We start from the raw sequence: 27,306 nt of genomic DNA on the forward strand, positions 1-27,306 counted from the left end.
AGAGGCCATTTGTGAAAACAAAAGTGCCATACAAGAAATGGTACTAGTTATAGATACACAATCACACTTCCGTACTACCAATTCAAGCACGCTGGGACAATTAGTCAAACGTATTCTAAGGAAAAATAGATTTGGGACCACTTTTACCTATGTATACATAATCAAAACATCTATAAAGCAATCTTATATATATAATATATGCTATGCATGCAAAACCTAGGATTCTAACTTTTCGGATAAGAAAGTTTATCAAATTCAAGCATATTCGACTCGTAAACATGGTCAAGCACCGCGGGCCATGGGTATATTAAAACTATACACACCATTGAACTTTACAAAGAAATATAAATCCTAGCATTGGGAGATAACGTGCAAGTTCGAATTACAGTAATATCAATAGAAAATCTCTCAAAATGTTAAAAAACTGAAAATTAGGTGCAGAAAATATTAAAATACAAGAAACTAAGTTGATACCAAAATCAGTTCGAGTTTTTATACCATGGTGTTCTCTTTCGTGAAACGAAACAGTAGGACATACCAGTCAGCGAGCGACACCAACAGCAGCAGGAATATGCAGGACATGTATTTAACTCTCTACTGGTGCATTTTTTTTAAGTATTATGAATAAAATCCCACCTGTTTGGAGGCAAAATCACCTTATCAGTATACAAGAATGGTGCATAAATATGTGTTATCTATATGTTGTATGCATTTAGTGTATGCATGGGTTGTATGTACATGTTGATGTATAACAGAAAGAAAATGAAATAAGAAAAATATAATACATACACAAGTATACCTGATAGTAATCATCTGATATAAACTAGATGATCAGATCCAACCACTAAAAGATTACAAAAGGCACAAATTTGTCCTTCCTGAGATGCAACAAAAGTTGAAGTGCGGTAAGGACACGACACATCTTTCTGTCTCCGATAAATAGGAACATGAGTGAATAACGGACCTTTATGCTGTGTGGAATGCTTGATGTTCCTTTATGCTTGATGTCTCCGGTAAGGACACGACACATCTATAGTCGTCATTCAGCTGTGTGGAATGCTTGATGTTCCTTTATGCTGCCTGAATAACGGACCTGGCTTTCTGACCATGATTTTCATTAGGATTAGTCTCTAATAAATGCCTAGCGAAGCTTGATGCTGTTATAAGATTACCCGTCTTAAAACATACACCCATAGCATTAATTAATGCTAATCTCGAAGTGAGGCAGCTGAATATTACAGTGAATAAAGTAAGCTCTCAACTCGTACTGACTAACATCGTTAACTATAAACCACGAGCCTTGAGTTGATCTTCCAATTGGGAAAAACTAAACACGAGCGCAAGTGGGGCCCCGGACGTTGGGGCTTGCTGATCACTCCAACCTTTTACAATGACTTATTAGATTACTAGAGATGATGAGAAAACACGCAGGTAAGAATGACTTCCCCTGTGAAGATCAATAGATAACGGTTTCAACTGTGTGAAATTCTTTAATCCCAGCTGGCGTTTTAGCAACCGCACTGCAGTGTCAAAGTTTACTGCTGCTGCATGTTCAGCACCCACAGATGATTTCTGGACCCAAATTTGGCTTACAGGCATGCCAGGTGTCGGTGCCACAAATACTGATGACCTGGCCATGATGTCTTTCGGGGTTTCACTAGTCAAAGCTGGAACATTATCTTTAAGCTCAGCAACAAGACGTTCAGCAATATCATTCAACCCATGGGTCTTAGCTGTAACATAAGCTAGTGGCAAATGATCAGCATTTTCCAAAATCTTGATTTGTTCTTGAACATCACCCAAGTACAAAGCATTATGAAACTGACTCATAACAAACACCATTTAATCTAAATTTCCTGTAACTAAATACAGAAAAGATATTCAGTTGCAGAAATAACAATTGAACTGTATCACCGTTGTTAAAACTCTCTTAAGGTATGATATAGAGTTCACAATCTAAGGATATAATCATCAACATCAACGCCACCGAAGAATTCTGCATTCATTTGACTTAATCTAATGATGCAGACACAACAAGATCTTCCTTTGGATGGAACAAAGCACGCATTACATGATAATTAGGTCCAGTTAATACAAGTACAAGCCTGCCAGTTTCAAATCCTAATAGTTTGATCATTACTAGAACTAACAATCCAGGGAGACTCTGAAATTGAACTTTCAAGATGCCCAATAAGAGTAAATAAACACCTATGCAGTTTATAGTTCCATTCTTTGATCATGTATTCATCTCCAACAAGTACCATTTATCAATGCAGAATTTACTAACTCACAACTCGAAACAAAAAGACATACCAATACAAATGACTATATATTGTATACATGTCTATATATATGCATGTAATCATGTATAGAATCTAAAGAACATGACCAGATTCAAATCATAGGAACTTCAGGGATAGATCAACCTGTTTGAATTTATACCCTATTGTTTTTTTTACTATTATAGTTTTTAATTTAAACCCTAATTAATCAATCAACACATTCGAATGCAAGATTCAATCAATAGATTGGTTTAGTTTGCTGATTTTAGAAAACCAAAACCAAAAGACTTACGTGTGATGATGTTCACCTTCAGATGTGAAAATTGTGCTCCTAATCAAAATCAATCGACAAGTTATTTGATCGATATATACCAATGGGGTGGTGGTCCATTGGCAAAGGCAAAAGCCTTTAAAAACATCTAGGCTGGGAAGGGGAAGGTCTTGGGTTCAAGTCCCACAGACGACAGGAGATTAAAGATATTAACCGTTAAAAAAAGTTATTGATCTATATATCGAAATCCAAGAAAACAAATATCAATACAATGATATTGGTACATATGTTATTAGGTCGGTATCGCCTCGGTTCGTCACCGTATCGTCATTTAGAATTCAACTTCGTGTTCAATAAAGCTTATATTTGAATGTCGATAGAAAAAAACTAAAAACAACCACGTATTTGGTGGGTGGGTGAAACCCACGTGTTCAATAAAACTTATATTTGATCGACACTTGACACTCGCTCAATGGTGATCCTACATTTTCACATACTCACCATTCACCAATTCCATCCGCTTCTAACGATGGGCAAATTACAAGTGAGCATCAAACTTCAAAGAACAAACTATTCACAAATTTTGAATCATAAATTAGAGTATCAATCAAACAAACGCCATCAAAGACAAAATAGCCGAAGTAAAGGACGAATTATATTATTTGTGTAAACGTTATGTATATATTTCTCAAAAGTATTCGTGTGACATAGATAAGGGTGAACGGGGCGTCCTCGGGGTGGCGTGCGGTGAGTGAGTTCCCCGCTCGGGAACACCGCCGCCGACCCCTCGGGGAGTCTAAGCGGGGACAGGTCTGCAGCATTGATTCACCGCACAACTTTTCAAACTTTTTGATTTTTTGAACGTTTGGCAACGGCTATTCCTTAAAAAAAATCCAATTTTAACCTATAAATACCCCATTAAATCTAATTTTTTACCACACAAATTTTCAATCTTATTCCTCTAAAATTCTTTCAAATACAACACAAACCCAAACCGAGCAATGGAGAACCAACCCCGCGAAGCCAAGAAAAAGTCCGTCGGCTCTAACACTAAGGGACGCGTCTAGCAACCGTCTCGTGGTGGTTCGAGCGGTGCAAGTACACAACCACAACCACCTTTCGGATATACTACACAACCCCTGTTTTTATTTTATTAAATGAAATGTTATTTTTTATTTTATGTAAATTATGTTTTACTTTTTATAAAAATATTTTCTTAATTAAAAAAAATAAAAAAAAAACAAGTCTCCCAAGAGAGGAGTGCCGCCATCAAATTGAGGGTGTCGGGAGAATTAAGTGGGAAGTTGACGTGGCGCGTACTAATTGGCTGTGGGTAAGAGAGGTCATTCCCCACTTAGAGGAGTGCCCCTTACACCCTAATAATCTAATACGTTATAAGAAAATAAATGCTAATAAATGATCAATAAATCGATCATTTAGCTATATTTAAAATCCCTTAGGGGCATTTAATTTGTTACATGTTACTGAAATTTGATTATGTTACTTTTGAAAATTCAAAATCAATTTTAACATATACTAAGCATTAACTACGACGACTTTAAATTGTAATAATTTCTCGTATCACATCCAAAGACCAAGTTAATGAAAAATAATTGGTGGGTACACACTGATGTGTCCTATGTGCAATAATCTGTGGTTTTCAAAACATGACTTGTGCATGCCACCATGCAATTATATGTCCTAGTGTTAATAAGACTACTTGTCAACAAAAAAAAAAAAAAAAAAAAAAAAAAAAAAAAAAAAAAACTTTACTAATAAAACTAACACTTTTCAATTTTCGTGTGCCGTATAATTTTACTAAATACATTTTGTTATACCTAATACGAAAATTTGTTGATATATTATAATACTAATTGAAGATTGAATTAATGTAATATCTTTTTTTATTGTATTTAAATGTGTTATGGTTTAGATCGTGGGGTACGGTGGGGCGGTGGGTTGGGCTTGGGTTGGGGCATTTGCTGACACGTGTAAAGGGAGTCCCCCACTGCCTGGTTACGTGTCCGCGGGGTATGGCGGGCGTGGGTTGGGCTTGGGTTGGGTGCACGGCGTGGCAGAATGGTTTTTAAAAAAAAAAATACAAAAAATTTATAAAAAATCACACAACATTTATAAAAAAAACCTACAACTTCATTAAAATTTTAAAAATTACATAATCCTAAAAATTACATAATTTCTAAAAATTACAAAATAAACAAACCTAGAGCGTTAAAAAAATTTCAAAAAGGTTGATCTTGTCGAACGCCTTGTTTTCCTTGCCTCGAAACTCTATGTTCACCACCGCCACCCAGTCCTCGTGGCTTAACTCGCCACCGGAAACGGCTTCGTAGTAAGCCTTGAAACGCTCGAGCTTGGGCCGTAGCTCGCGCCATTTATGTTGGCACGCGTTAAGGTTGTGGCGGTTGTTACCGACGTTATGTCGGTAGGCCGCGAATGTTTCCGTCCAATATTTTGTTTAGCCCGGTGGCCGCCCCTTCATAGCGTCGACGACGCTAGTGACGAGTGTCATTTCTTCTTCACGGGTCCAGGATGCCATAGCGGTGTTGGGTTCGTGGGATGGGGGGGACCAGTGGGGTAGCGGGTTCAAGAATGGGTAGCCGGTGGGGTTTCGGTTCGTGAGATGGGAGGACCAGTGGATTGGGGGTTACAAATATATAGAGGATGTTGGGAGACCGGGGTGGCGGTTTGGTGGTATGGGGGGACCGTTAGAATTTTTAAATTCAAAATTTGAATTAGCCGCCTGACGTGACGGGGTGAGCCAATGAAATACCGCCAGCTCGCTTGGTCATTCCGCCCCACGCCCGGCTTGAAAGCCAACCTCCAAGGGGCCACGCCCCAATCCAAACTCACCCGGGATGGTGATTTGGATGTTTTACCCCAACCCACGCCCCATACCTCATACCTCACGGCCTTAGAAGATGGCGGCACTCAACTCAACTATTGAAGAGACGTATGGCTTGGACTTACGAGGTGACAACACTTGCAACCTTGTAATCTCATAATTCCTACTTTTACTTTTACACTCTATTGTCCAAGCCCGCCAGGACAAATTACTTATTTAAAATATATATTTTATCATCAGACTTGTAATCTCATAATATTTTTATTTAACTAATTGTTAGAGCATCTAGGGCTGGTGCCCGTGGAACATCAAATATATCCGGTAAAAACTACCTAAAAACCTTTATTGATGACTAAGGCTGCAAATGAATCGAACAAACACGAACAAGACATTGTTCAATTCGAGTTCGTTTGTTAAAAATATATATGTTTACGAACTGTTCATGAACACTTACTGAACGAGAATTTCTGCTCACATTCGTTTGTTAAGAAAATTAATTTGTTTGTGTATGTTTGTTAATTTCAGGTAACGGACGTTGATGAACACAAATAAACACAAACTAATATGAACACTTATTAATATTTTATTTATCAGAATTTTGAAGTATTTAAATAAAATATAAAAACTAAAAACACTAATTAACTATCGAACACAAATGAATATGTTACCGAACATAAATGAACGAACGTAACCTCTTTTCATGTTCGTTCATTTCACTAAACGAATGAAACTTTTTGTTCATGTTCGTTTGTTCAATAAACAAATGAACTTCCCGGCGAATAATTCACGAACTATTCGTCGAACGTTTTGATTCATTTGCAGCCCTACTGATGACACCTATTTTCTCTCACCCGCTCGCACGATGTTCACCTTCTTTTCTCACATACCCACACCCAATCTCTCGTTGCCTTGTCTCTTCCACGTTGAAGTCCGTAAAACTACAAACTTATGTTCATGACTAAAGCTCTTAGGAGTTGTAATTCAATTAAGTATCTTTTATTAACTTTTGTTTTACCTTATTAATTCAAAATAATTATTTTACTAGCTGGTCAAGGAAGCACAAACCTAAGTAAGAAAAGAGAAACAATTCATAAATAGTGTTTTCCTCTTCTCTTACTCTTTCACGTTTATAGTAATACTTCCCTTTTCTGGAAACTATTCTTCTTCACTTTCTTCTTGTACCCCTTCCCTTCTCTCTCCTAATCTCTCTCTCTCTCGATCTTCATCTATATCTTTATTACTTCATATCCACCACCATAAGTTCATCCTCAGATCGATCGGAGGTGCCAACAACATAGGGGATGGCGAGGGGAAAGATCCAGATCAAGAAGATTGAGAACTCCACCAACAGGCAGGTGACGTATTCCAAAAGAAGGAACGGATTGTTCAAGAAAGCGAATGAGCTGACGGTGTTATGTGATGCTAAAGTCTCCATTATCATGGTCTCTTGCACTGAGAAGCTTCATGAGTACATAAGCCCTTCCATTACGTAAGTTATTAGTAACTAGAAACCCTAAATTTAGGTTTACGTTTGCTCATTCGATTTTGTTTATTGTCAGGACGAAGCAGTTCTTTGATCAGTATCAGAAGGCGTCTGGAATTGATCTATGGAACTCTCATTATGAGGTTGTTAATTATTTCTTCTTGTTACACATAGCTTTTTAGGGTTACATGTTGTTCCTTCTGGACAACACCTTCTATCTATCTTTCTTTTGTATTTAAAGCATTTGCTCGTAAAAATCCTGAATATATTTGTGTTTCTCTTCTTGAATGTCTCAAATCTCAAGATTTGTAGAGTGAAAAAGCCTCAAGTAGTAGATGATCTAGAACTGGAAGACCAAATTACCATTTCTTAGGCAATTAGAACAAAAGAGGCAATTTAAAACAACAAAATAGGTCCTCCATAGCTCACACTCCGATAAGCGAGCACCTCCATAACCGACACATGTAAAGTCAATGCTTATTTAAACAAAAAAAAAGTTAATGCCTGTTTTGTTAATTTTTTTTGTCAACTTGCCTATTTCCATAATTTTCCCTTTCTTAATTAAGCATGAACATATTATTACTAGACAATTGATTTAAGATGTTGTTTTAAGACTAGAGGGTATGGAGAGCCCCATCCTTAAGAGGATGGGCCGCCACGTCACCGCCACGTAGGAAGGGCTTGAGGGTGATGGAACTAGGGGTGGGGGATGGACCTCTTTATATATATATATATATAGGACAAAGATCCGTTAGGAACCACCCCTTATTGCGAGAACCGCGAGAACCAGTGTGAACACAAACAGTAATTCCTAAAAAAATCTAAAAAACACCCAAAAAAATTTTTTTTATTTTTTTACTATTTTTTTTTGAAAAAATCGCTATATTTTGTTAATAAAAAAAATAAAAAAAAAATTTCAAAAAAAAAAAAAAAAAATTTCGAGTAACAGTTATCCATGCACATGTGCATATGTGTCGTTTCTTTGTCAAATTCCGTAATTCATTACAAATAATAGTCAATTGCACTTTCATTTACACTACTACGTGTAATACACTATCTTTTACATTACCAATGTTAGAAATGCACATGTGCATCTATATGTATCAACAGGAAATAAGGTGTTTTGGTACACTACTTTCTCTTTCATCTATCATTCCATCCATAATACACAAGCATGCACATGTGCATTTCTGTCATTTCTTTGACAAATTCCGTAATTCATTACATATATTAGACAATTGCACTTTCATTTACACTACCATATGTAATACACTACTTTTTACATTACCAATATTAGAAATGCACATGTGCATTATATGTATCAACATGAAATAAGGTGTTTTGGTACACCACTTTGAATACACTTTCCCTTTCATCTATCATACCATCCATAATACACTACCATTACCTCCTACCATCCATAATACAATACCATTACCTCCTACCATCCATAATACAATACCATTAACAATATTTTCACTTTATTACATGTATGTAAACACCATTTATACCATCCAATCAACATATTACATAAAAAATTGACAACTATAACCAAACCATCAACCACTAGATATAACTAACCAAAAAACATGTAATGGGTCTACTTCTCCATTCAAAATCACAAACTTTTTGTATCAAAACACGTTATATCATGGTTATACCTAATTATGCACATGTGCATTTTGAATATTGGTAATGTAAAAAGTAGTGTATTACTAATGGTATTGTAAATTAAAGTGCAATTGTCTATTCCTGATAATGTATTACCGAATTTGTTGAAGTAATGATACATATGCACATGTGCATGGATAACTGTTACTCGAAAAAAAAAGGTTTTTTTTTTTTTTTTATGGAACGAAATATAGCGATTTTTTGTTAAAAAATATTAAAAAAATAAAAAAAAATTTTTGAGTGCTTTTTTGATTTTTTTTAGATTTTATTTTGTGTTCACATTGGTTCTCGCGGTTCTCGCAATAAGGGTGGTTCTCGCATGAACCTTACCCTATATATATATGTGTATATATATATATATGTATGTATAGGTATATGTGAGAGAAGGAGAGAGGAGGTTGGGCCGTCGAGTTCGGCTGGTGGGAGCCGGAGTTGCCGGAAATGGGGCGGCGACGGGCATGGGGGGTGGGGAGTTTGGGGCGGCAGCGGGAGGACGGGCCTCCACCGACCCTCCATACCGCTTAGTCTAATTACTTAGGCTAATTCTTGTTTAATTCTCATCTTAAATTGGTCAAAGGGATGCTTAATAAGAGAGTAGACACCAATTATAATCTGTAGCAGTTTTTAATTAGGGGAATTTATGCAGAAAATGCAAGAGGAGCTGAGGCAGCTGAAAGATGTGAACACAAATCTAAGAAGGCAAATCAGGTTGAAGGAGACTAATTAATATTAGCTAACTATTTCCTTTCTTTGCTACCAAAGTGTTAGGAAAAAATGTGTCGCTCACCATGTGAGGGTTCAAGTCCCGTATGGACCAAAATGTGTAGATTTGGTTTAGAGGGTGTGTGAGTAAGCGGCTTTAAAAAAACATATATTTTTTTAACTAATTTCATTCTTTTAATGGTGGTGGGAATGGAAAAGACAAAGGTTGGGGGATTGCTTGGAGAATGTAGGGTTTGAAGAATTGCTTGATCTTGAGAGGGAGTCACAGGAGGCTGTATACATCATTCGCGAACGCAAGGTCAGTTTCTTTTAAATTCTGTATAATCTCCTTGCAATGGATATTATGGATTATAACAAATCCTTCGCTATATATGTCGCTATTTTGTCATATAAGCGATGGACATTTTCGTCAAATGGTTTTCCGTACGTAGTAGTGTGAAGCTCATGCCGGGTTTTTTTGGGACCAAAATGCAGCTTAAAGTGATTAGTAATAAGTTGGAGACTTGCAAGAAGAAGGTAATTAACTTTGTACACAATAATATCAACATTAATACTTGGAATCACAGTTCCTTTTCAAATCATGCATTTTTATTTGTTTCTTTCAGGTGAGAAGTGCTCAAGACGTGTACAAAAAGCTAATGCATGAATTTGTAAGCCCTCATAACTTCAACTGTAGAACAACAATGTCAAATGAGTTACTATTTCACTGTCATTAGACTGTGTATAGTGGTTTAGTTTGTTCTAATCAAGACCATGTTTGGCAGAGTCATATAACCATTTGATTGAATTGAATGTTAACTAGGATATAAGAGGAGAGGATCCGCAATACGGGATGATAGAAGATGCTGGAGAGTATGAAGCCTTGTATGGATACCCACCACATATCGCTGCTGCACCACGAATCCTCACTCTGCGGCTGCAGCCTAATCATCCAAATGATCTTCATGCTGCTGCATCAGACCTAACCACCTATGCATTGCTTGGCTAGTACCAAACCTCTCCTATGTATTTTAAAGACTTTAATTAGTTGTATCCAAACAGTACCCCTCCACTTTTTCTGTATTGTGACTGATGATGTGTGTGGTTATTTCTTAACTAATTGTTGGTGTTTGTATTTAAACGAGTTGACGCTATCCCGCGCGTTGCAGCGGGATCTTGAAAAAGGTGATATAAAATAGGCTTCAAACTTTTATACGTTTTTGTGTAACATACACTGTAACAACTGATTATATGTATACAAAACCGATTCATTTGAATTATTAACAAATAATCGGGATCAAATAAAGAGATGCTATGGAAGTAATCGATCGAGCTACCGAAAAAAGAAGGGTGGGTTTATATAGGTTTAGTGTTTAAGAACTTGTGGATGATAATGAAAGCCACCACATTGTTGCAGATCGAGTCTCGTATTCTTGCACTTCACATACATTCTTTGGGCATTGTTAAGATCATACTAAACATGACTGAGCTTCTTCATCCGGTGCAACCATTTACTGATACTTGACGATGGATTGATGGCTGAAATTTAAAAAATAAAATATAAACAATAACAAAATTAAAAAAGTAAACGAAGTTACAGATTTATGGAAAACTAAATCAAATTCAATGGAAGGGAGAAAATGAAATTTAAGCACTTACATTTGTTGAAGTACGTTGATCTGTAATTGGATGAGAAATACAATAAGAAGCATTTAAAATAAGAGTGTAATTTCAGTGGTTTCGTAAAGTCCGCCACTGGATGAGAAATACAATAAGAAGCATTTAAAATAAGAGTGTAATTTCAGTGGTTTCGTAAAGTCCGCCACTGAATCGGAATTGTTCAAAAATTGCCATTTAAGAATGAAAAAAAGAAAGAATAACATGAAAATGCATATGTTTGAATCTTCGACTACTTGAGCGATTACGATTCATGTTTAGCGAGGAACGTGAACTTTACTCTAATTGCGATTCAAGAAGGGAATGGTTGAATTGAATCCAACATATCCCACGCCATTTTAATGGTATTTGACCCCACCCTCTATTACGTAATCTTAATTTTAGTTTTGAAAACGGTTTCCTTCTTCCTACATAGCAAATCCCAATTGTTGTTATCTTTTCCATATCCCTTTCTCAAAACCACCCATTACTTACATGGTAGTTAATTATGAAGTTTTGTTGCAACATCATTCAATTAATAAAACTATCGTCTACTGTCTGTTCTTCGTGCATTCCGGCCGGTGGAGAAAGTTGAAGATTGGTACCGAAACTGTTGACAAAAACATTGGTGTTATGCATCAAATTGCATTGCGGCTGAAAGAAATTATCATTTGGGAATTGAGTGACTGGATTTTGACTCCTCTTCCTCTTGTTTGCGGCAACTGAAAAATTCAGTCTAATCATCATCTTGTTCTTATCCTTCCTTGACACCTTTTCTAGTATTTCAAATAAACTGTTGAGTGATGAAAATTAGTTTAAAAAAGTTGACCGGAGCACATGTCGGTGGTTATTGCGGTGGTGGTGAGGGTGATATAGGGTGTGAAGCCCTGGGGACGGCGGAGAAACAGTGGTGGGAGCAGACGTGTCGGTTTGATTATCATAAATTGTGATCCACTCACGACGGTGGTTGAATGTTTATGGCAGTTCGGTTGTCTTCGCTTTCATTATATTATTTTAGATGGATGTTAAAATATATTTTACTTTTAGAATTAAGATAATTTGAAAGGACGGGAACGGAATTGTAAGGGTATGTCGATTGGGCTTTGGGTTTTGAAATGTGATTTATTTAATTGTGACGTCGGTTTACTCATGTATATATGTTGTTGAATCAATGCTCTTTAAAATGTTTGAAAGTAAAAGTGTATTGTTGATTGAAATGGTGCCTTTTGATGAAGGGATGCGTAATGTTGAGTGAAAAGGTGCCTTTTGATGAAGGGATGCGAATGTGGTTAAAGACACCCTAAGTTGCTTTTTGTATAAGAGATATAATTTCGGGTAAAGCGACAAACTGTATGTCGAACTTGATTTGATTTGACCAAATAGGGTAAACTTAAAACACGAACTCGACAGAACTACAGCTAGTTCAATGTAAATTAAATAAAGACAACTGTATCTTTTTTTTTTACGTCTATAAAACCTTTCTAAATTATGTCATTTACATGTTTCATGTTAAGAATTTATATCGAGATAATGGTAAACGGGCAACAAGCTGTTTTGAATAGCAAAACTAAGTCTTTTAAAAACTACGCCAATAGATCTCGGGATCATAACATTACTATGCATGACCCTTTGAACTCGACTAAGTAGGTCCACAGCCTCTGGCGCCAGCAAACCCAAAGTATCAAAAGCAAATGCAAACCCAAAGTATCAAAAGCAAATGAGATAAAGACGTGCTGGTTGTCAAGGCACGTTTTCTCGTATTTTGTCACTTTGCCCGAAGCCAGGGCCGTCTCCGAAAATCACAAAAAAAAAATTGGCCCGGTTCGAAATAAAAAATTTGGGCCCTATTCGCAAATCTTCATATAGCATAAACTCATCAATCATTGAATCATATATATATATATATACTAAAAATTCATAATACTACGATAATTGTTATGAAATAGATAAAACAAATTAGCAAAAATAGTGTAGCAAAAATGATCAAAGTATCGAACTTACTTGCTAAGTAAACAGTGTGGTTCTCCTAGCGTTTTTTGAAGCAAAGCTCTCGATCAACTCCTTGTAATCCATAGTATCTAATATTTCACTTTCAATAGATATTGTCGCCAACCCGTTTAGCCTTTCTTGTGACATTGTAGAACGTAAATAGGTCTTCAACAACTTCAACTTTAAGAAACTTCTTTCTGCCGATGCCACGGTTACCGGAATTAATTGTCAACAACACTTTATATGCATTTATAGCATAAGGATAAGTAGTACTGCGTTGGAAGATATAGTCTAAAACGTCAAAAGGGTTGTCAATGTGTCTCGGTAAAAATGTAGTAATCAACTTCAACTCCGTATACAATTCTTTTGCATCAATATCGGATTCTCCTTCATACTTCAATGCATCTTCAAGGCGATAACAACACTCCTTAAGCTTGGCTTCATCAAGAGTCTTAAACTTTTTAGGAAACAAAAACCCAAATATTTTTTCGAATTTTTGGTGTTGTTCAAATCTTGTTTCAAGTGAAAAAATAGCTTGATGAACAATACTTAAAAAATAATTTACTCTAAAATCCTCCTCGGGTGAAAATGTTACTTCTTCTACACTTGACGATTCATCAAATTGTTTTTTTCCTATATATCACACGTTTTTTGACGAAATTCCGCATTAACACCTATTTCATTTGCAATTTCTCTAGCTTCATCAAGTGCCTTAGAGAACCCCACTTCTCTATACTTCTTAAAGAATTTAATTAATTTGTCCACTTCATCAATAGCAACATCAAGAACAACATCTTTTGCTTGCAACTGTTTGCTCACCACATTCACCTTTGATAATAATTTAAACCAAATGACAATTTATGCCAAAAATTCAAAATCACCAAGTTCATACTCTTCTAATGATTTAGCTTCACTTATGATTTTAGCATCTCTATCCGTCCCCCTAACTTCTCGCAAAGCTTTTCTTACATCTCCAAGTTGAGTTCTTATAGGCTTAATACTATCTATACGACTTTCCCAACGGGTTGTAGACAATGATCTAAGAGTTAATCCTTTAACATTGTCTTTCAAAATTTGCCACCTATTAATAGAATAGGCAAAGATAGTATATAACCGTTGTATTGTTCCAAAAAATTCCTTAGACTTAGTAATTGTGTTAGCCATGTCACACAATGTTAGATTTAGACTATGACAACCATAAGCACTATAGAAGGCTCTAGGATTTTTTTCTAAAAATCTAGTTTGAACTCCTTTGTTTTTTCCTCTCATGTTTGCCCCATTATCGTAGCCTTGACCACGCATATCACCAATATCAAGATCAAGCGACTCTAATTCCTTACATGTTACTTCAAAAAGACCTAAACCCGTGGTATCATCAACAACCAAAAAACCTAAAAAGGATTCCTCAATGGTCACGGAACTAGAGTTAAAATTCACAAACCTCACAATTATGGGCATTTGCTCTTAGTGACTTGTATCAGGCGTGCAATCGAGGATGATGGAGTAATACTTTGCTTGCTTAACCTTCTTGATGATTTCGGTTCTAACTTTATCCCCTAATAATTGTATCAACTCGTTTTGAATATTGTGGCTAAGAAAGTGTACATGGCACTCTGCATTCAAAACTCGGCGCACGTGTTCTTTCATAATCGGGTCAAACTCTTCCAACATCTCAACCAAACCCAAAAAGTTTCCATTGCCTTTTTTATACAACTTCTCATTTGACCCACGAAACGCTAAGCCATATTTTGCAAGAAACTTCACAAGTGCAACAATCTTAAGATGACTTGTTTCCAATAATCTTTTTCTTTTCTAAATTGCTCATATGCCACTTTGTCAATTGTTTCTTTGCATTTCAACCTTTGGCGCAATTCAAACCATTCATTCATATTCTTGAAATGTTCTAAACCAACTTCATGTTCTTTAAGTCTGCCACCGGCATGTCTCCAATCGTTATAACCTTCATCATCCAACCCACCTTTCGGATGCCCCGTTCTAAAAACTTTACAACAAAAACAATAGAGTTTGTCAAGTTTTTTTCGAATACACTAGCCATTCTCTATCGCACGTCTCACTATTTGATAGAATTCTAGTGTACATGGTATTAGAAAAATATCTTCCAAATTTATCCACAGGCCCCTTAACAACATCCCTATCTCTTTTTGGACCTTTCATAACCAACTCTTTAATCATGTCATTACTAAGCCCACCCCAATTTCTAGGATCAAAAATATCAATATCCGGAACGGGATTAACATCATCTTCACACATAGTAGCTTCTTCATCCACGGTAGCATTAACATTATCTTCACCTGCGTTCACGTTGTCTACATCTACGTTCATATTGTCTTCGCCCACATTAGCTTCTTCATCTCCTTTCGCATTGTCTTCACCCACATTATCATCACCCAAGTTAGAACTAGAACTTTGAGTTTCTTTTGAAAAAAACTTGTCTACTCAGTTTTGTTTTACTTCGTCCGTCTTTCTTTTCTCTTCCTCTAGCTTCTTCCTCTTACGTTTTTGATGGCCGGATAGGTGTTTGTATTTAGGAACGGGAGGCATAATTTCTATATATTAACGAATAACATCCATTCAATCACAAATCACACGAAGTCAAATACATTTAAAGTATAACTAATAAAACATAAATAATTATTATTATCAAGATTTTACCTCAAGATGAAGTCACTTTAGGCTTCGGTTAAGCAGCAGTGGGCTTAAGAAGACGAATATCAACTGCAAAAAAAAAAAAAAAAAAAAAAAAAAACACAATTCACATCATTCATAACAGTCTAAATAAACAACAGTAAGATCATTAATCATGAATGATTATAACTTGTCGTAAAATCGAAATCTCGATATGAAAACACTTGGACTCTGAATCTTTGTCGAAATCAAGATGTAACTCGGAGTTGGAACCGTAACTCGGAATCGTGGTTGCGACCGTAACAGACAACAACAAACAAAAATCAAAAGACAACAAACAAATACCTCCTCAATCACGAATCTGCGGATGATGATGATTCCTGAATCGCGATGATGATGATGATGATGACTGCGAGACTGCGAATCTGGCTGGCAAAACTTGTGTTCGATCAGAAATCCCTGGTGCAAAACAACCGCGACGTTTGATTTCCTGCAGCGGCAATTGTATTTTTCACAAAGGTTTGGGCCTTTAATCGGTTAAGGGATTGGGTTTGTTACAAAGGTTTGGGCCTGTAAAAAATTTGGGCTACATATATATAAAGAAAACTTAAAATTTTTTGGGCCCTTTAATTATTTGGGCCCTGTTCTCAAGCACACCCAGCACTTGGGGATAGCCGGCCCTGCCCGAAGCAGCCTTTAAAGCTGCCTAACCCACCGTGAAAGCACTACCCCCTAAGCCCACAAGCGGGGAAACCCCTGTTAGATCCACACATGCATGTTTTCCTTCTACCCATCCAAAGACCAAAATGTCGGCTGGTCGAAGGGTAGATCTCCCTTCCAATGGGTCAGTTAAAAATTGACGGGTGCCTCTTCATAAGAGAAATACCAGTGCGCCTGAATATGTTATAAAGGACATCCCTAACCAAGTCATGTCGATATTTTAACCCTAGAAGCTCAAAGTTTTCATCACAACAAATCATGGATGGATATATGATCTTTCTAGAAATGGGTATACTCCCATAGTTTGCATCACAACAAATAGACTTTTTTATCAGTTTTAACAAGACTATTACCGCCCCTACCAAGGGCGACATCTTGGTCTTAAAATGCGTACCTGATTACAAGTTAGTTGTGAAGTGATGGTAGCCCAAGAAAAAAACCCCTGAAACATTTGCCATTTTTTTGGATAACTCACCCATGGGCGGCATCTTTGAGATGGAGATACCGCCCTTGGTAGGGGCGTCAACCCACTTTGTGATACAAGCTCAAAAAGTGAAAAAACTACTCGGTTATGAAACATGTCTTATGTATCCATTCACTACTAGAAAACTGTTGCTATTTCCACGTCAATTTCCGTGGGAAATTCGTGGGTAACTGTGTTTACCCACGGATTTCCCACGAAAATGGGTTGTAGTAATTTTACTCGTGGGTAATTTTTTCTGACGCATTTCCTACAAATTCTCCTACTTATTTCCCACACAAATGTTTCGTTAGAATTCACCTACACATTTCTCACGGAATTAATTTTCCAACGCATTTTCCACGAAACATTACTTTTTTAAAATTTTGTGTTTAAATCAATTATATCTATTTTTATTATATGTATTTCATATATTTTAAAAGCGCATTACCTGTAAGGATTGAAGAAGCAGCAGCAACAGGGGTGGCTGCATGACTGCCAGCCGGCAATGGAGAAGAAGACAAGATTGTACTGGCTTTTGGAGTTGGGGTCTTCGGCCCGTGATCTGAACTATTGTCGCGAGAGAGCGTTTCCTCGACTTGATCTGGGACTGTAGCTACCTGTTAAAAATAACTATGTAAACACTACAAGAAAAAGATCCTATAGGAACTCGGCTATTAAAAAATCATAATAAAATAATAACTCCAAGTAGAATTGACATTTCTTGAGTTTCCGACCCAACATCGCCATTCGCTGCTGATGTACTCAATTCTATTAAACATACGCTCAAAAAGATACCTGTTAAAAATACGGTTATTGTATTTTATCACCCCCAACTATTGACTATTGGTCACTGCCACCCCCAACTATCACTTTGACGCCCATCATCCCCAACTTAACACTTAGTGTATTCTATCACCACATCGTTAACTGAACACTAACTTTTGATCTTGTTACTATACTCTTGGGAGTGTCATATGGATCTTAGGAAGGTTTTAGGGATCTTAGGACACTCAAATGTATAGTAACAGGATCAAAAGTTAGTAATTAATTAACGACGTGGTGACAGAACACACTAAGTGTTAAGTTGGGAGTGGCGAGCGTCAAAGTGATAGTTAGGGGTGACAGCGACCAATAGCCAATAGTTAGGGGTGATAAAATCCAATAACCCTTAAAAATAACTATGTAAACACTACAAAGATAAACCCTGCATTATAAGTCATGACGAAGAATTACAAGTCATTCATGCCCTAATAGAACATGTTGAGCCTTGATATATCTTAAAGGCCCGTTAAGGCCTTAAGGCCTTTCTTAGGTAAATTTGGATGTTGAAGGGTTACATCACATTGTATTGAGTGCTATTACATCGTAACGAAGAATTACAAGTCATGCATGCCCTAATAAACCATGTTGGGCCTTGATATATCTTAAAAGCCCATTAAGACCTTCATTATGTAACATTCAATGTTGAAGGATTACATCACGTTGTATTGAGTGCTATTATATAGTAACAAAAAATTTACAAGTCATATATGCCCTAGTAGAACGTGTTAGGCCTTGATATATCACTAAAAAAAATTTCATTTAGTGACATACAAAAGGTGCCACAAAAAACAAAAAAAATGCCACTAAAAACCCTTGTAGGAATGGGTGGCACACAAAAAAAGTGCCACTAGAAGCATTGACGCTAAAGCCTTTTAGTGGCACTTTTTCAATATGCCGCACAAAGTTTTTTTTGCTTTTAGTGGCACTTTTTTTTTGCCATAATACAATATGGCACAATTTTTGTGCCATTAATCCTAATTACATATCCAAACAAGTTTTAGTGACACTTTATTTTGCCACAATTGTACTACTTTTAGTTACACATAATTTTACCACAAAACTCACATTATTTACAATAAAAAATACAAAATAAAGTTCGAAAAAATTGTAAATGTAGAAATCATAATATTATAACTTCAATAATAAGTTCCATCCAAAAAATATTCCAAATGCTAGCATAAACGTTGTGTAATGAGTAACATATTCCAAATTCTAATGTTTACACGAAAAGTCTATAAGTTCCTTTTGGTGAGAATTTCATTGTCATAAAAGTCAGCTCTAAAGCTTCTCATAATATCTACCCCTGCCATTATCAATCATATAAACAAGCATTAGTATTGATTAAAAAATATATAAAAGCTCTTTAAGTTACAAAACTCATTGTTCTTGATACAAAAGAAAATGATGTATAAAAAATGGCCCAAATACCTAACAATTAGACAAAAAACCAACATATATAATTAGCTCGAACACCTAACATGTAGACCAAAAACCAACATATTACCTGCTAGTCCTCATTATGGTATACAACACTCGCAAATTGTGGATAGTAATAGATGCCGTTGATGCAGCCCTGCATAGCAAAAACACTTAAAAGAATAAAACAACATTCTATAAGTAATAACGGCATGATAAAAAAATAGACTTACCAAGTTAACTGTGGAAGATATCCACCACTGCCATGACTCATGAGTTTCAAGTAACAGATTGTATTTCTAATGTCAATACATCACCTAATTAATAAAGAAAAATAAAGTCACTTTTCTAGTTTAAGAATCAAGTTCAAAAGGATGCAATTCAAGTAAAAGTAATCAGTAGTGAGTTATGACAATCGTACAAAATCTAACCTTCTCAGTTTTCAGCAAATCCAAAACCATTACTTTTTCATGAACTAGAAATATGCTTGTGCACTTTAAGAAACTAGCAAGAAAGACATTATAGAGGAATCGAAGAACCTATCTTCACCATCTATATCTTCATGCTACAAATCATAAGATGCATAAATTCATCCAATAAAAAATTCATTGACCAAGCATAAAAGCAAACACACCATATCAATTCAAGGGCGACTCAGCCATTTTAGAGTCCTAAAGAGAAGTCTAAAATTGGAGCTTTCTCCATAATTTATTCAAATAAATTTTAAATTCAACATTAGCAAAGATCAAAGTACTTAGGGGTGTAAACAAGTTAAGCTACTCGAGCTTAGCTCGAAACGAGTCGAGCTTAAACAATGTCGAGATCGAGCCCAAACTTAAAAATAAGCTTGTTGAGTAAACAAGCCCAAGCTTCACTTATCAAGCTCTAGCCACCTCGTGAGCCAAAATGAGTCGATTATTTATACAATTTTTAACTAATATATTAAATTATAATAATTACTTTTTTTATAAATTATAAAATATAACTATATTATACATAAAATAACATTTATAATTAACATAAATTAATTAGCCAAGCCCGAGTTTGAAAACTACCTAAAAGCCGACCCCAAGCTTTCTAAGTTAAATAAGCTCGAGCTTGAGTCTAATCAAGTCCGGGCTCGACTCGTTTGCCATCCTAGGGGTTAATATAGTAATTATTTTAATTTAATACAATTACTTTATTAGTTATATAACTTTTAACTAATATTAAATTTCATAGTTTTAAATAGTAATGATTATAATTTAATACATGATCGCAAGGTAGCTAGACTTCGATAAGTGAAGCTCGGGCTCTTTTACTCAACAAGCTTATTTTGTTTGGGCCGGGCTTGGCCTCGTTTAAGCTCGAAAACTCTGACTTGTTTCGAGCTGAGCTCGAGTAGCTCGGCTCATTTACACGCCTGGTCTGTTCAAAGTATACAGGTCATAGGCCAAGCACACCTCACTCCAATTCTTTTTTCTGTCTAAAACATACGGTACTACAAGTTAAAACAATAACAAGAAAACATCCGATGACTTTACCAAATTACAGAGCTACTCGTGATGATCCTGTATCCCATTACTAGAACAATGCAACCTGTAAAATAAGTACATTTATTGGTTTTTGGTTTGATTGAACCGAAAGAGTACTAAACAAGCAATAGTTGCTAGTAATCTTTTAGTTATAAAATTCAATAATGCTAGTGGTTTATTTCACAATAACAATTTGGCATAATTAAAAAGATATGTTAGTTATCTTAATCGTGAATTTGAATTATTGGTCATGGTAACTTAAGTGTGTGCGTATTAGACCAAATGAACATATAGTACCCTTCAAAGAATAATGGAAGATATTTTAGAAAGACAGATTTTTAATTTGAGAAAACAAATATCATAAGACCATAGAACGATAATAAAGATAGATTTTTAATTTGAGAAAACAAATATCGTAAGACCATAGAACGATAAAGCATTCTTACATAGAACGATAAAGCATTCTTACATATATTGGTCGGAGGCCTTTGCTGCAACCCTTAAAAAACAATAACTCACTCCACCAGCTAAGGAAGAGACTAAACCGATCAAAACTACAATAACATGCCTGAAACCATGGACACCTGGAGCTTTAGCTTCCCCAACTTTCGCACCCAAAAAAGAAAAGAAATGATAGGCTTGAAAATCACATAGAACGGTACACTCTTTCCCAAAGATGTTCAGATATCCAATATCTAATTAGAAAGTTGATGAAACAGAGAAAAATAGCATAAACCTTGCAACTATGAAAGAAAAAAAAGAAACCACAAGAAACTTTCATTTGTAAATGTAGTACATAAAAACTTAAGAGAATAAAGACCGATTATTGATTTATATGAATTTATTAACTCACTTTTGTGGGTTCTATGCTGGTGATCCACGTATAAAGAGCACCCCAAAGAAACTGAAAGGAATACCTGAAAATCCGATATCAATCATGAAAAGACTAATGTGAAATTGTTCAAAAAATAAAAAGATATACAAATACACAGAGCAGTTTGATACATGTATTAAAAGTCAAACATGATCAATTATTTCCTAAAAAGAATTGTTATTGTACCTATACTTCTGCAATCTTCAAATTGACACAAATCAACATAAAACCGTCCACTTACTCACTCATCCTATTTTTCTTAGCTCTCTGCCTCTCCGTTGGGTCTATTTGTTTGGTTTTTTTTTTTTTTTAATCTTTACTTTTAAACTTGTTGTTAAGAATTTACTCTCCCCAACTCTTGGTCTCTATTCAATCTGTACCATGCATCTTTACTCTATTTAGTGAAAGGCAAGTCTCACACAGGCATTTCATCGAGCAAGTGGTGTGCATTAGTTATAAACATTATTCAGATGTCAAAATTGATTCAAAGGAGCCCCATAATCACAAGTTTATACAACAAAAAACACTAAATTGAAGCATTCATTGGTTAAATTTTAACATTTGCAATAAAATTGAACACATTCACAGTCAACATCGAATTTCACCTTCGTTAACATACGTCGTCTCTTTTAATATCAGGTCCTCTCTGAATCTGCAAGTTTCACCAAGATATGTCACTAATCCCCAAATTATTTTCAAAATAGAAATGAACTATCGATATCATAGTCGCTAAGTAGATATGTTTAAATCACCAAAAACAATAAACCTAACTGTTAACTTAAACTCAAAATCAATTAATATTAGTAAATCCAACAAATTTGTAGCCTAAATAAAGTGAAAAACGAGAGAACTGAGAGAGATTATAACCGATAGTTGGTGCAGTAGAAAAAGCCTTGGATGATGAAGGTGTGTATTATTGGATTGAAGGCAATTGAATCTTGATGAAAACAATTTGTCACTGTAGAGAACCGACATCAGAGAGATGGTCAAAGAAATAGATGAAATTGAACATTTGATTTTTGGGGAGGGAAATTGATTTTGGTGAGAGAGAAAGAAGAAATTTCTTGGGAAATTTTTAGGTTTTAAGAGGGAAATAGTGAAAATTTTAAATGAGTTATTCAAAAATTTATATGGGATAGACAAAGTGCCATTAAAACATATAAAATATTTTGGTGGCATATGTAAAATACCACTAAAAGCCTTGATTAGTGATATAAAAGTTAAATGCCACTAAATGTATGTGTTAAATACCTAAAGTGCCATTAAAAACAAAAATTAGTGGCACAAAACCAAAATGCCATTAAAAATGTGTGCCACTAGATGGCTTTTTTTTGTAGTGTATCTTAATGGCTCGTTAAGGCCTTTATTATGTAACATTTGATGTTGAAGGGTTATATCATGTCATGTTGAGTAATCTTGTATCGTAATGGACACTAACAGGTCATACAAGCCCTAATAGACCGTGTGGGCCTTGATATATCTTAATGGCCCAATTAAGGCCTTTATTATGTAAAATTCAACGTTGAAGGGTTATACCACGTTGTATTGAGTGATATTATATTGTAACGAATAATTACAAGTCATACATGCCCTAATAAACTGTGGTAAGCATTGATATATATCTTAATGGCTTGTTCAGGCCTTTATTTTGAAACATTCAATGTTGAAAGGTTACAACACGTTGTATTGAGTGTTATTACATCGTAACGAAGAATTACAAGTCATGCATTCCCTAATAAACCATGTTGGACCTTGATATATCTTAAAAGCCCATTAAGACCTTCATTATGTAACATTCGATGTTGAAGGATTATGTTGGTGCATATGTCTGTCGACTTCGTCTTGTATCGAGTCTTGTATTCATTTAGATAGATCAGGGCACGAAAAACGAGAAATGTTGGTGTGAAGTCATTTCGCACGAAATAGCAAGAAGCTATTTCGTACGAAATGAACATATCTATTTCGTACGAAATAGCAATTGCATATTTCGTGCGAAATCACCACTCCTATAAATACCTGATGTGCCAAGTCATTTGTAAGGTTTTCTGATTCCGGTATCGAACTGCTGCCGACGTGTCATTCGATCTGTAACAGTGTTATATCAATATACAAGACATTTAAAGAGGAAATCTAGTTGTATTCAAGTCTGTATCATTGTTTCTGCCTTTGATATGGACTAGAACTCTTCTGATAGACTCATTTAGATCGTTTCTCGATCCTACAAGTGGTATCAGAGCTCAGGAGGAAGAGTTCTTGCTAAATCAGCTCGATTTCATCATAATTTCTGAATTCTACACCTTCTTTTTCAAAATTAACAAGATTTAACGGTCAAAATGACTTATTTCACACATTATAAGCGAAACACTGTTTTAACATATCCTTGAAAGAATTGGACCTAAAATCGAACAAAAACCTGGTCAATTTTATCAAAAACGGATCGAAAAGATGACATCAGCAACATTTCGCGCGAAATAGCCTATTTCATTTGAATCAGGTCATTCATTTCGTATGAAATACACTTTGAAATCTTCATTTCGCATGAAATATGTCATTTCGTTTGAACAGATCTTCATTTCGCATGAAATACTTCATTTCGTTTGAAAAGTTACTCATTTCGTACAAAATCAAAAGTTATTTCGCTTGAACAGATCATTTTTCTTGAAAGTTATCATTTCGCTTGAAATATATCTCTATTTCGCACGAAATAGATTGTTAGTGGATCATTTCGCTTGAAGGTTATTTCGTACCAAATAGTTCCATTTCACACCAAAGGGTTATTCCGCACCAAAAGTCATTTCGTGTGAGATTTGATTTCGTGTGAATTTGCATTTCGCTTGAAAACTGTAACACCCCGAAAACAGGTTTAGTAATTAAACCCCGTTAATACTAAAGACGGGGAAAGTACCGTTAGTGGTAAAAGTAAACCGGAAAATATTAGGAATCAAGTGAATAATCCTAATATTAATTAAAAGTGAATAAGAGCCTCCAGGAAAAATAGAATGGATAAAAGGCCCGATTTAACGGGACTTAAACTAAAACGGGTTTTTGAACAAGATGAATAACTAGGAAAATTATAACCTAGTTAACTACAAGTCTAAAAATAACTTAAATAGGGTTAAAACAACAAAACCTTATGTTAAACAAAAGTGAGGGACTAATATTGTCAAAACTTAAACTTATATTACTAAATTAGTGAAAACAAAACCAAATACCCCATAATTGAGGTGTCTGGTCGTACCAGAAGCAGGAGGGCGACATGGGTTCTTCACCAAACCCTAACTCTCACAAAAATTGATCAATTGAAGGATCAAATCAAGTCCAAAACGAAAATCGAGCATAGATTAATGATCCCCATTGTAAGGAGATCATAAGGTATGTAAAATTTTATAAAAATTCTCTACTTGAAATTCTCATGAATTTGGGGAATTCGAAATTGGTTGATGCATGCTTGTTATATGGATGAAATAGGAACATTGTAGTGTTTAGAAGTAAACCCTAGACAAGATATGTTGAAATCGTGCCTAATTCTAGTAAAAAAATCCATGAACACCATTGAAGGTGATTGTTGTTAGGGTTTTTGATTGCTAAAATAATGTTACGAGGTCAAGAACATGCTTAAATTGAAAGCTGAATTCAAACGGCTCTTGATCAGAATTTACAGCCGACTTGTATTGGCTGTAACGTGGACAAAACATAACAAAAACGTTTGTTTCTTAAATCTAAAATGTAATTCCAGGGAATATCTTTAAAACCCCACCGGAATCGCATTTTTTCGACGAAAATTGAGCGTTTTATGAATTTTTCCGTATCAAAGGTTCAAGCTGCGTTTTCTGGCAGAATTTGCAGCCCATTACGAATGTCATAACTAAATTTAGGAATTGAGTTATGATCTTAAATTCTTACTGTAGAAAGTATTAAGTGATTAGAAGAATTGCCAATTGGAATTTCGTCAATCGGATAAACGAGGAATTTTTAATGAATTTTTCCGTAAGCTGCAGTCAGAAGTGACGAATCTGATTGCAGCTTAGTAGATGAATTTTTACGAATTTTTGGTAAAGAGTTAGATCTTGAAATTTTAACACAAGTTCTAACCCACCGAGGGGTACGCCATGCAAAAAAATCATAATTTTTGAAGGCTTGTAAACAGGTTAAACAAGTCACCAAAAACAGCCCATTTTCAGTAATATGAAACACCTAAATGAAATCGCGGCCTACTAGTTAGTATGTAAAATTTGATTTCGTTAAGAGGTCGGATGAAATATGCCTAAGTGAGTTCATTGAACCAAATGTGCATTTGAATATGTTGATAAGTCAATTGAATTTTAAAAAGTCGAACCGACCAATGATTAGATCGAATGATAATTTTGATATGGACGAATGATAAATTCGACATAAAACCCGTATGATGGAATAGTCGTAAATGATTACGACTAATCTAACCACCTTACGAAATATGATGATAGCTTGACACCTAACGAGCTAGATGGAAGCTTGTGGATGAAGCGGGTCAAACGGAGCAAGTACGGAAAGAAAAGCGAGGCATGGATGCAAGGTAAGTGAAACTTACGCATTTTAGTAAAATAAATGTTCATCCTATAAGTTTCAAATACATTAAGAATAACTTTCAAGATATGGTTCCCGACGCGAAATAATACGGGTCGGAACTAACATAAATGATAAAAACCATGTTTAATGGTAAAAGAGATAGAACAGTAAATTAGCCATGAAAAGCTAATTATAAAAATGGGTATTTGAACGGCAACTATAAGTAAGCCTAATGAATAAAAAGAGTAAAACGGGTCAAATAGTAATGTGGATACCATTTGACAAATATCGACTAATAAGCACTTGTCGAGTTTTATGCTTACAGGATAAAGTAGCTTATGAATTAGCGTTGCTATGAATTAGCAAATTTTCGAGACAAGGTATTAAAACGGGTCAATGTATTGATCCGAGTCAGGTACGTGTAATTATGTTATAGTTAAAAGTGATTAAAGCATGGATATTGCTTCGTAACATGATTGATTGTTCTATTGTTGACAATTGAATATTGACATATTAAAACACGAGAATTTAATATGTTGGTTGTTAGAATAAAAGATTCGAGAAATTGGTATGGGCAACACAAACGAAACAGTCAAAAACTTACATGTGCAGAGGCTACCGTAAGTTACGGACCACCGTAACTTACGGTAGAGGTCAGAAGGCTACGGTAAATTACCCCTGTGTTACGGTGGAACCATAGTTTTCCAGAAGCCACCGTAACTTACGGTGACTACCGTAAGTTACGGTGAGCCCTAAAATGAATATTGAACTTTGTATATTTTCTGAAATCAAATCCGTTTTTAAACGTAGTATTGATTACGTAATATTCCTAAGAATTTCTAACATTAAGATTTGTTAAAATCTTTAGTTTTGCTCGCGGCACGCGAAAGATTAAGAGGAGTCTGTCGCGTGGCGCGACATACTAAATTCTGAAATTTTATTTGTTCAATAGTAGAACTTGATTATACTAATATTTAAGATATCGAAACTAACTTTTAAGTTGGTTTTGATCTTAGGTGAATATCAAGAGTACCCGGATGAGGATCAAGCGACGAAAAGAACCGAACACATGAAAAAGAAGCTTCCGCATGTTGCATCGTTGTTATTTCTAAATGACGAATCTAATTACATTCTGTTGTATCATTTTCACGTTGTAAAAGTTTAAATAAACCCGTATTTTCATAAGTATATGTAGTCGTAATTACTTATTTCTATTCATAATTTATACGAAAAGCGCCAAATAATAGTACGGGTGTTACAAAAACTGTGATTTTAAGATTTTGTGAAAACGTTTACCGAAATATGGAAGAAGAATTTTACAATGCTTTTGCTACTGATCCGGTTACTCCATGTAACCCCTCGAAAATTCCTGTCCAATAGAATAAAGAC

At 35.3% G+C, this 27,306-nt stretch overlaps 3 protein-coding genes and 2 long non-coding RNA genes across 8 annotated transcripts; 2 read left to right on the forward strand and 3 right to left on the reverse strand.

Annotated features, from left to right (window-relative positions):
• Positions 1–364: 364 nt before the first annotated feature.
• Positions 365–1,856, reverse strand: LOC110874948 (coatomer subunit alpha-2). Its single transcript, XM_022123265.2, has 2 exons — positions 800–1,856; positions 365–636 (listed from the first exon to the last, which is right to left on the reverse strand). Exon 1 carries the CDS (start codon positions 1,840–1,842, stop codon positions 1,399–1,401), a length of 444 nt encoding a protein of 147 aa, XP_021978957.1. The 5' UTR covers positions 1,843–1,856; the 3' UTR covers positions 365–636; positions 800–1,398.
• Positions 1,857–6,577: 4,721 nt separating this feature from the next.
• On the forward strand, positions 6,578–10,413 carry LOC110879579 (floral homeotic protein DEFICIENS). The gene is made up of 7 exons (XM_022128059.2): positions 6,578–6,905; positions 6,976–7,042; positions 9,217–9,278; positions 9,492–9,591; positions 9,768–9,809; positions 9,899–9,943; positions 10,096–10,413. Exons 1-7 carry the CDS (start codon positions 6,718–6,720, stop codon positions 10,279–10,281), a joined length of 690 nt encoding a protein of 229 aa, XP_021983751.1. The 5' UTR covers positions 6,578–6,717; the 3' UTR covers positions 10,282–10,413.
• Positions 10,414–13,020: 2,607 nt separating this feature from the next.
• Positions 13,021–15,479, reverse strand: LOC110876755. Its single transcript, XM_035977123.1, has 8 exons — positions 15,434–15,479; positions 15,016–15,352; positions 14,831–14,912; positions 14,428–14,729; positions 14,089–14,337; positions 13,887–13,998; positions 13,592–13,745; positions 13,021–13,550 (listed from the first exon to the last, which is right to left on the reverse strand). The coding sequence occupies exons 1-8, from the start codon at positions 15,477–15,479 to the stop codon at positions 13,021–13,023; spliced, it is 1,812 nt and encodes a 603-aa protein (XP_035833016.1).
• Positions 15,480–18,671: 3,192 nt separating this feature from the next.
• LOC110879580 lies at positions 18,672–22,441 on the reverse strand. Of its 4 annotated transcripts, none has more exons than XR_002558778.2 (9): positions 22,240–22,441; positions 21,978–22,024; positions 21,352–21,415; positions 20,968–21,066; positions 20,508–20,562; positions 19,416–19,549; positions 19,218–19,301; positions 19,073–19,141; positions 18,672–18,871 (listed from the first exon to the last, which is right to left on the reverse strand). It is a non-coding gene; the product is annotated as an uncharacterized LOC110879580 (long non-coding RNA). The 4 variants fall into 4 exon arrangements; XR_002558776.2 differs by having other exon boundaries at positions 20,968–21,103; XR_002558774.2 differs by having other exon boundaries at positions 20,968–21,193.
• A 1,917-nt stretch (positions 22,442–24,358) lies between these two features.
• Positions 24,359–27,102, forward strand: LOC110879582. Its single transcript, XR_004867816.1, has 2 exons — positions 24,359–24,744; positions 25,836–27,102. It is a non-coding gene; the product is annotated as an uncharacterized LOC110879582 (long non-coding RNA).
• Positions 27,103–27,306: the final 204 nt, after the last annotated feature.

The sequence above is a fragment of the Helianthus annuus genome, chromosome 9 (genome assembly GCF_002127325.2).
Source record: "Helianthus annuus cultivar XRQ/B chromosome 9, HanXRQr2.0-SUNRISE, whole genome shotgun sequence".
NCBI lineage: Eukaryota > Viridiplantae > Streptophyta > Magnoliopsida > Asterales > Asteraceae > Helianthus > Helianthus annuus.

Excerpts from the sequence above, each read along its gene's own strand:
- LOC110874948 (XM_022123265.2), bottom strand. The coding sequence starts at position 1,842 with ATGGTGTTTGTTATGAGTCAGTTTCATAATGCTTTGTACTTGGGTGAT.
- LOC110879579 (XM_022128059.2), top strand. The coding sequence starts at position 6,718 with ATGGCGAGGGGAAAGATCCAGATCAAGAAGATTGAGAACTCCACCAAC. Across the intron at positions 6,906-6,975 it reads TACATAAGCCCTTCCATTAC|GACGAAGCAGTTCTTTGATC; the intron begins GTAAGTTATTAG and ends GTTTATTGTCAG. Across the intron at positions 9,810-9,898 it reads TGGAGACTTGCAAGAAGAAG|GTGAGAAGTGCTCAAGACGT; the intron begins GTAATTAACTTT and ends TGTTTCTTTCAG.
- LOC110876755 (XM_035977123.1), bottom strand. The coding sequence starts at position 15,479 with ATGCCTCCCGTTCCTAAATACAAACACCTATCCGGCCATCAAAAAC. Across the intron at positions 14,338-14,427 it reads AAGAAGGTTAAGCAAGCAAA|TTCCGTGACCATTGAGGAAT; the intron begins GTATTACTCCAT and ends TTTTAACTCTAG. Across the intron at positions 13,746-13,886 it reads TAAGAACTCAACTTGGAGAT|GTGAATGTGGTGAGCAAACA; the intron begins GTAAGAAAAGCT and ends TTATTATCAAAG.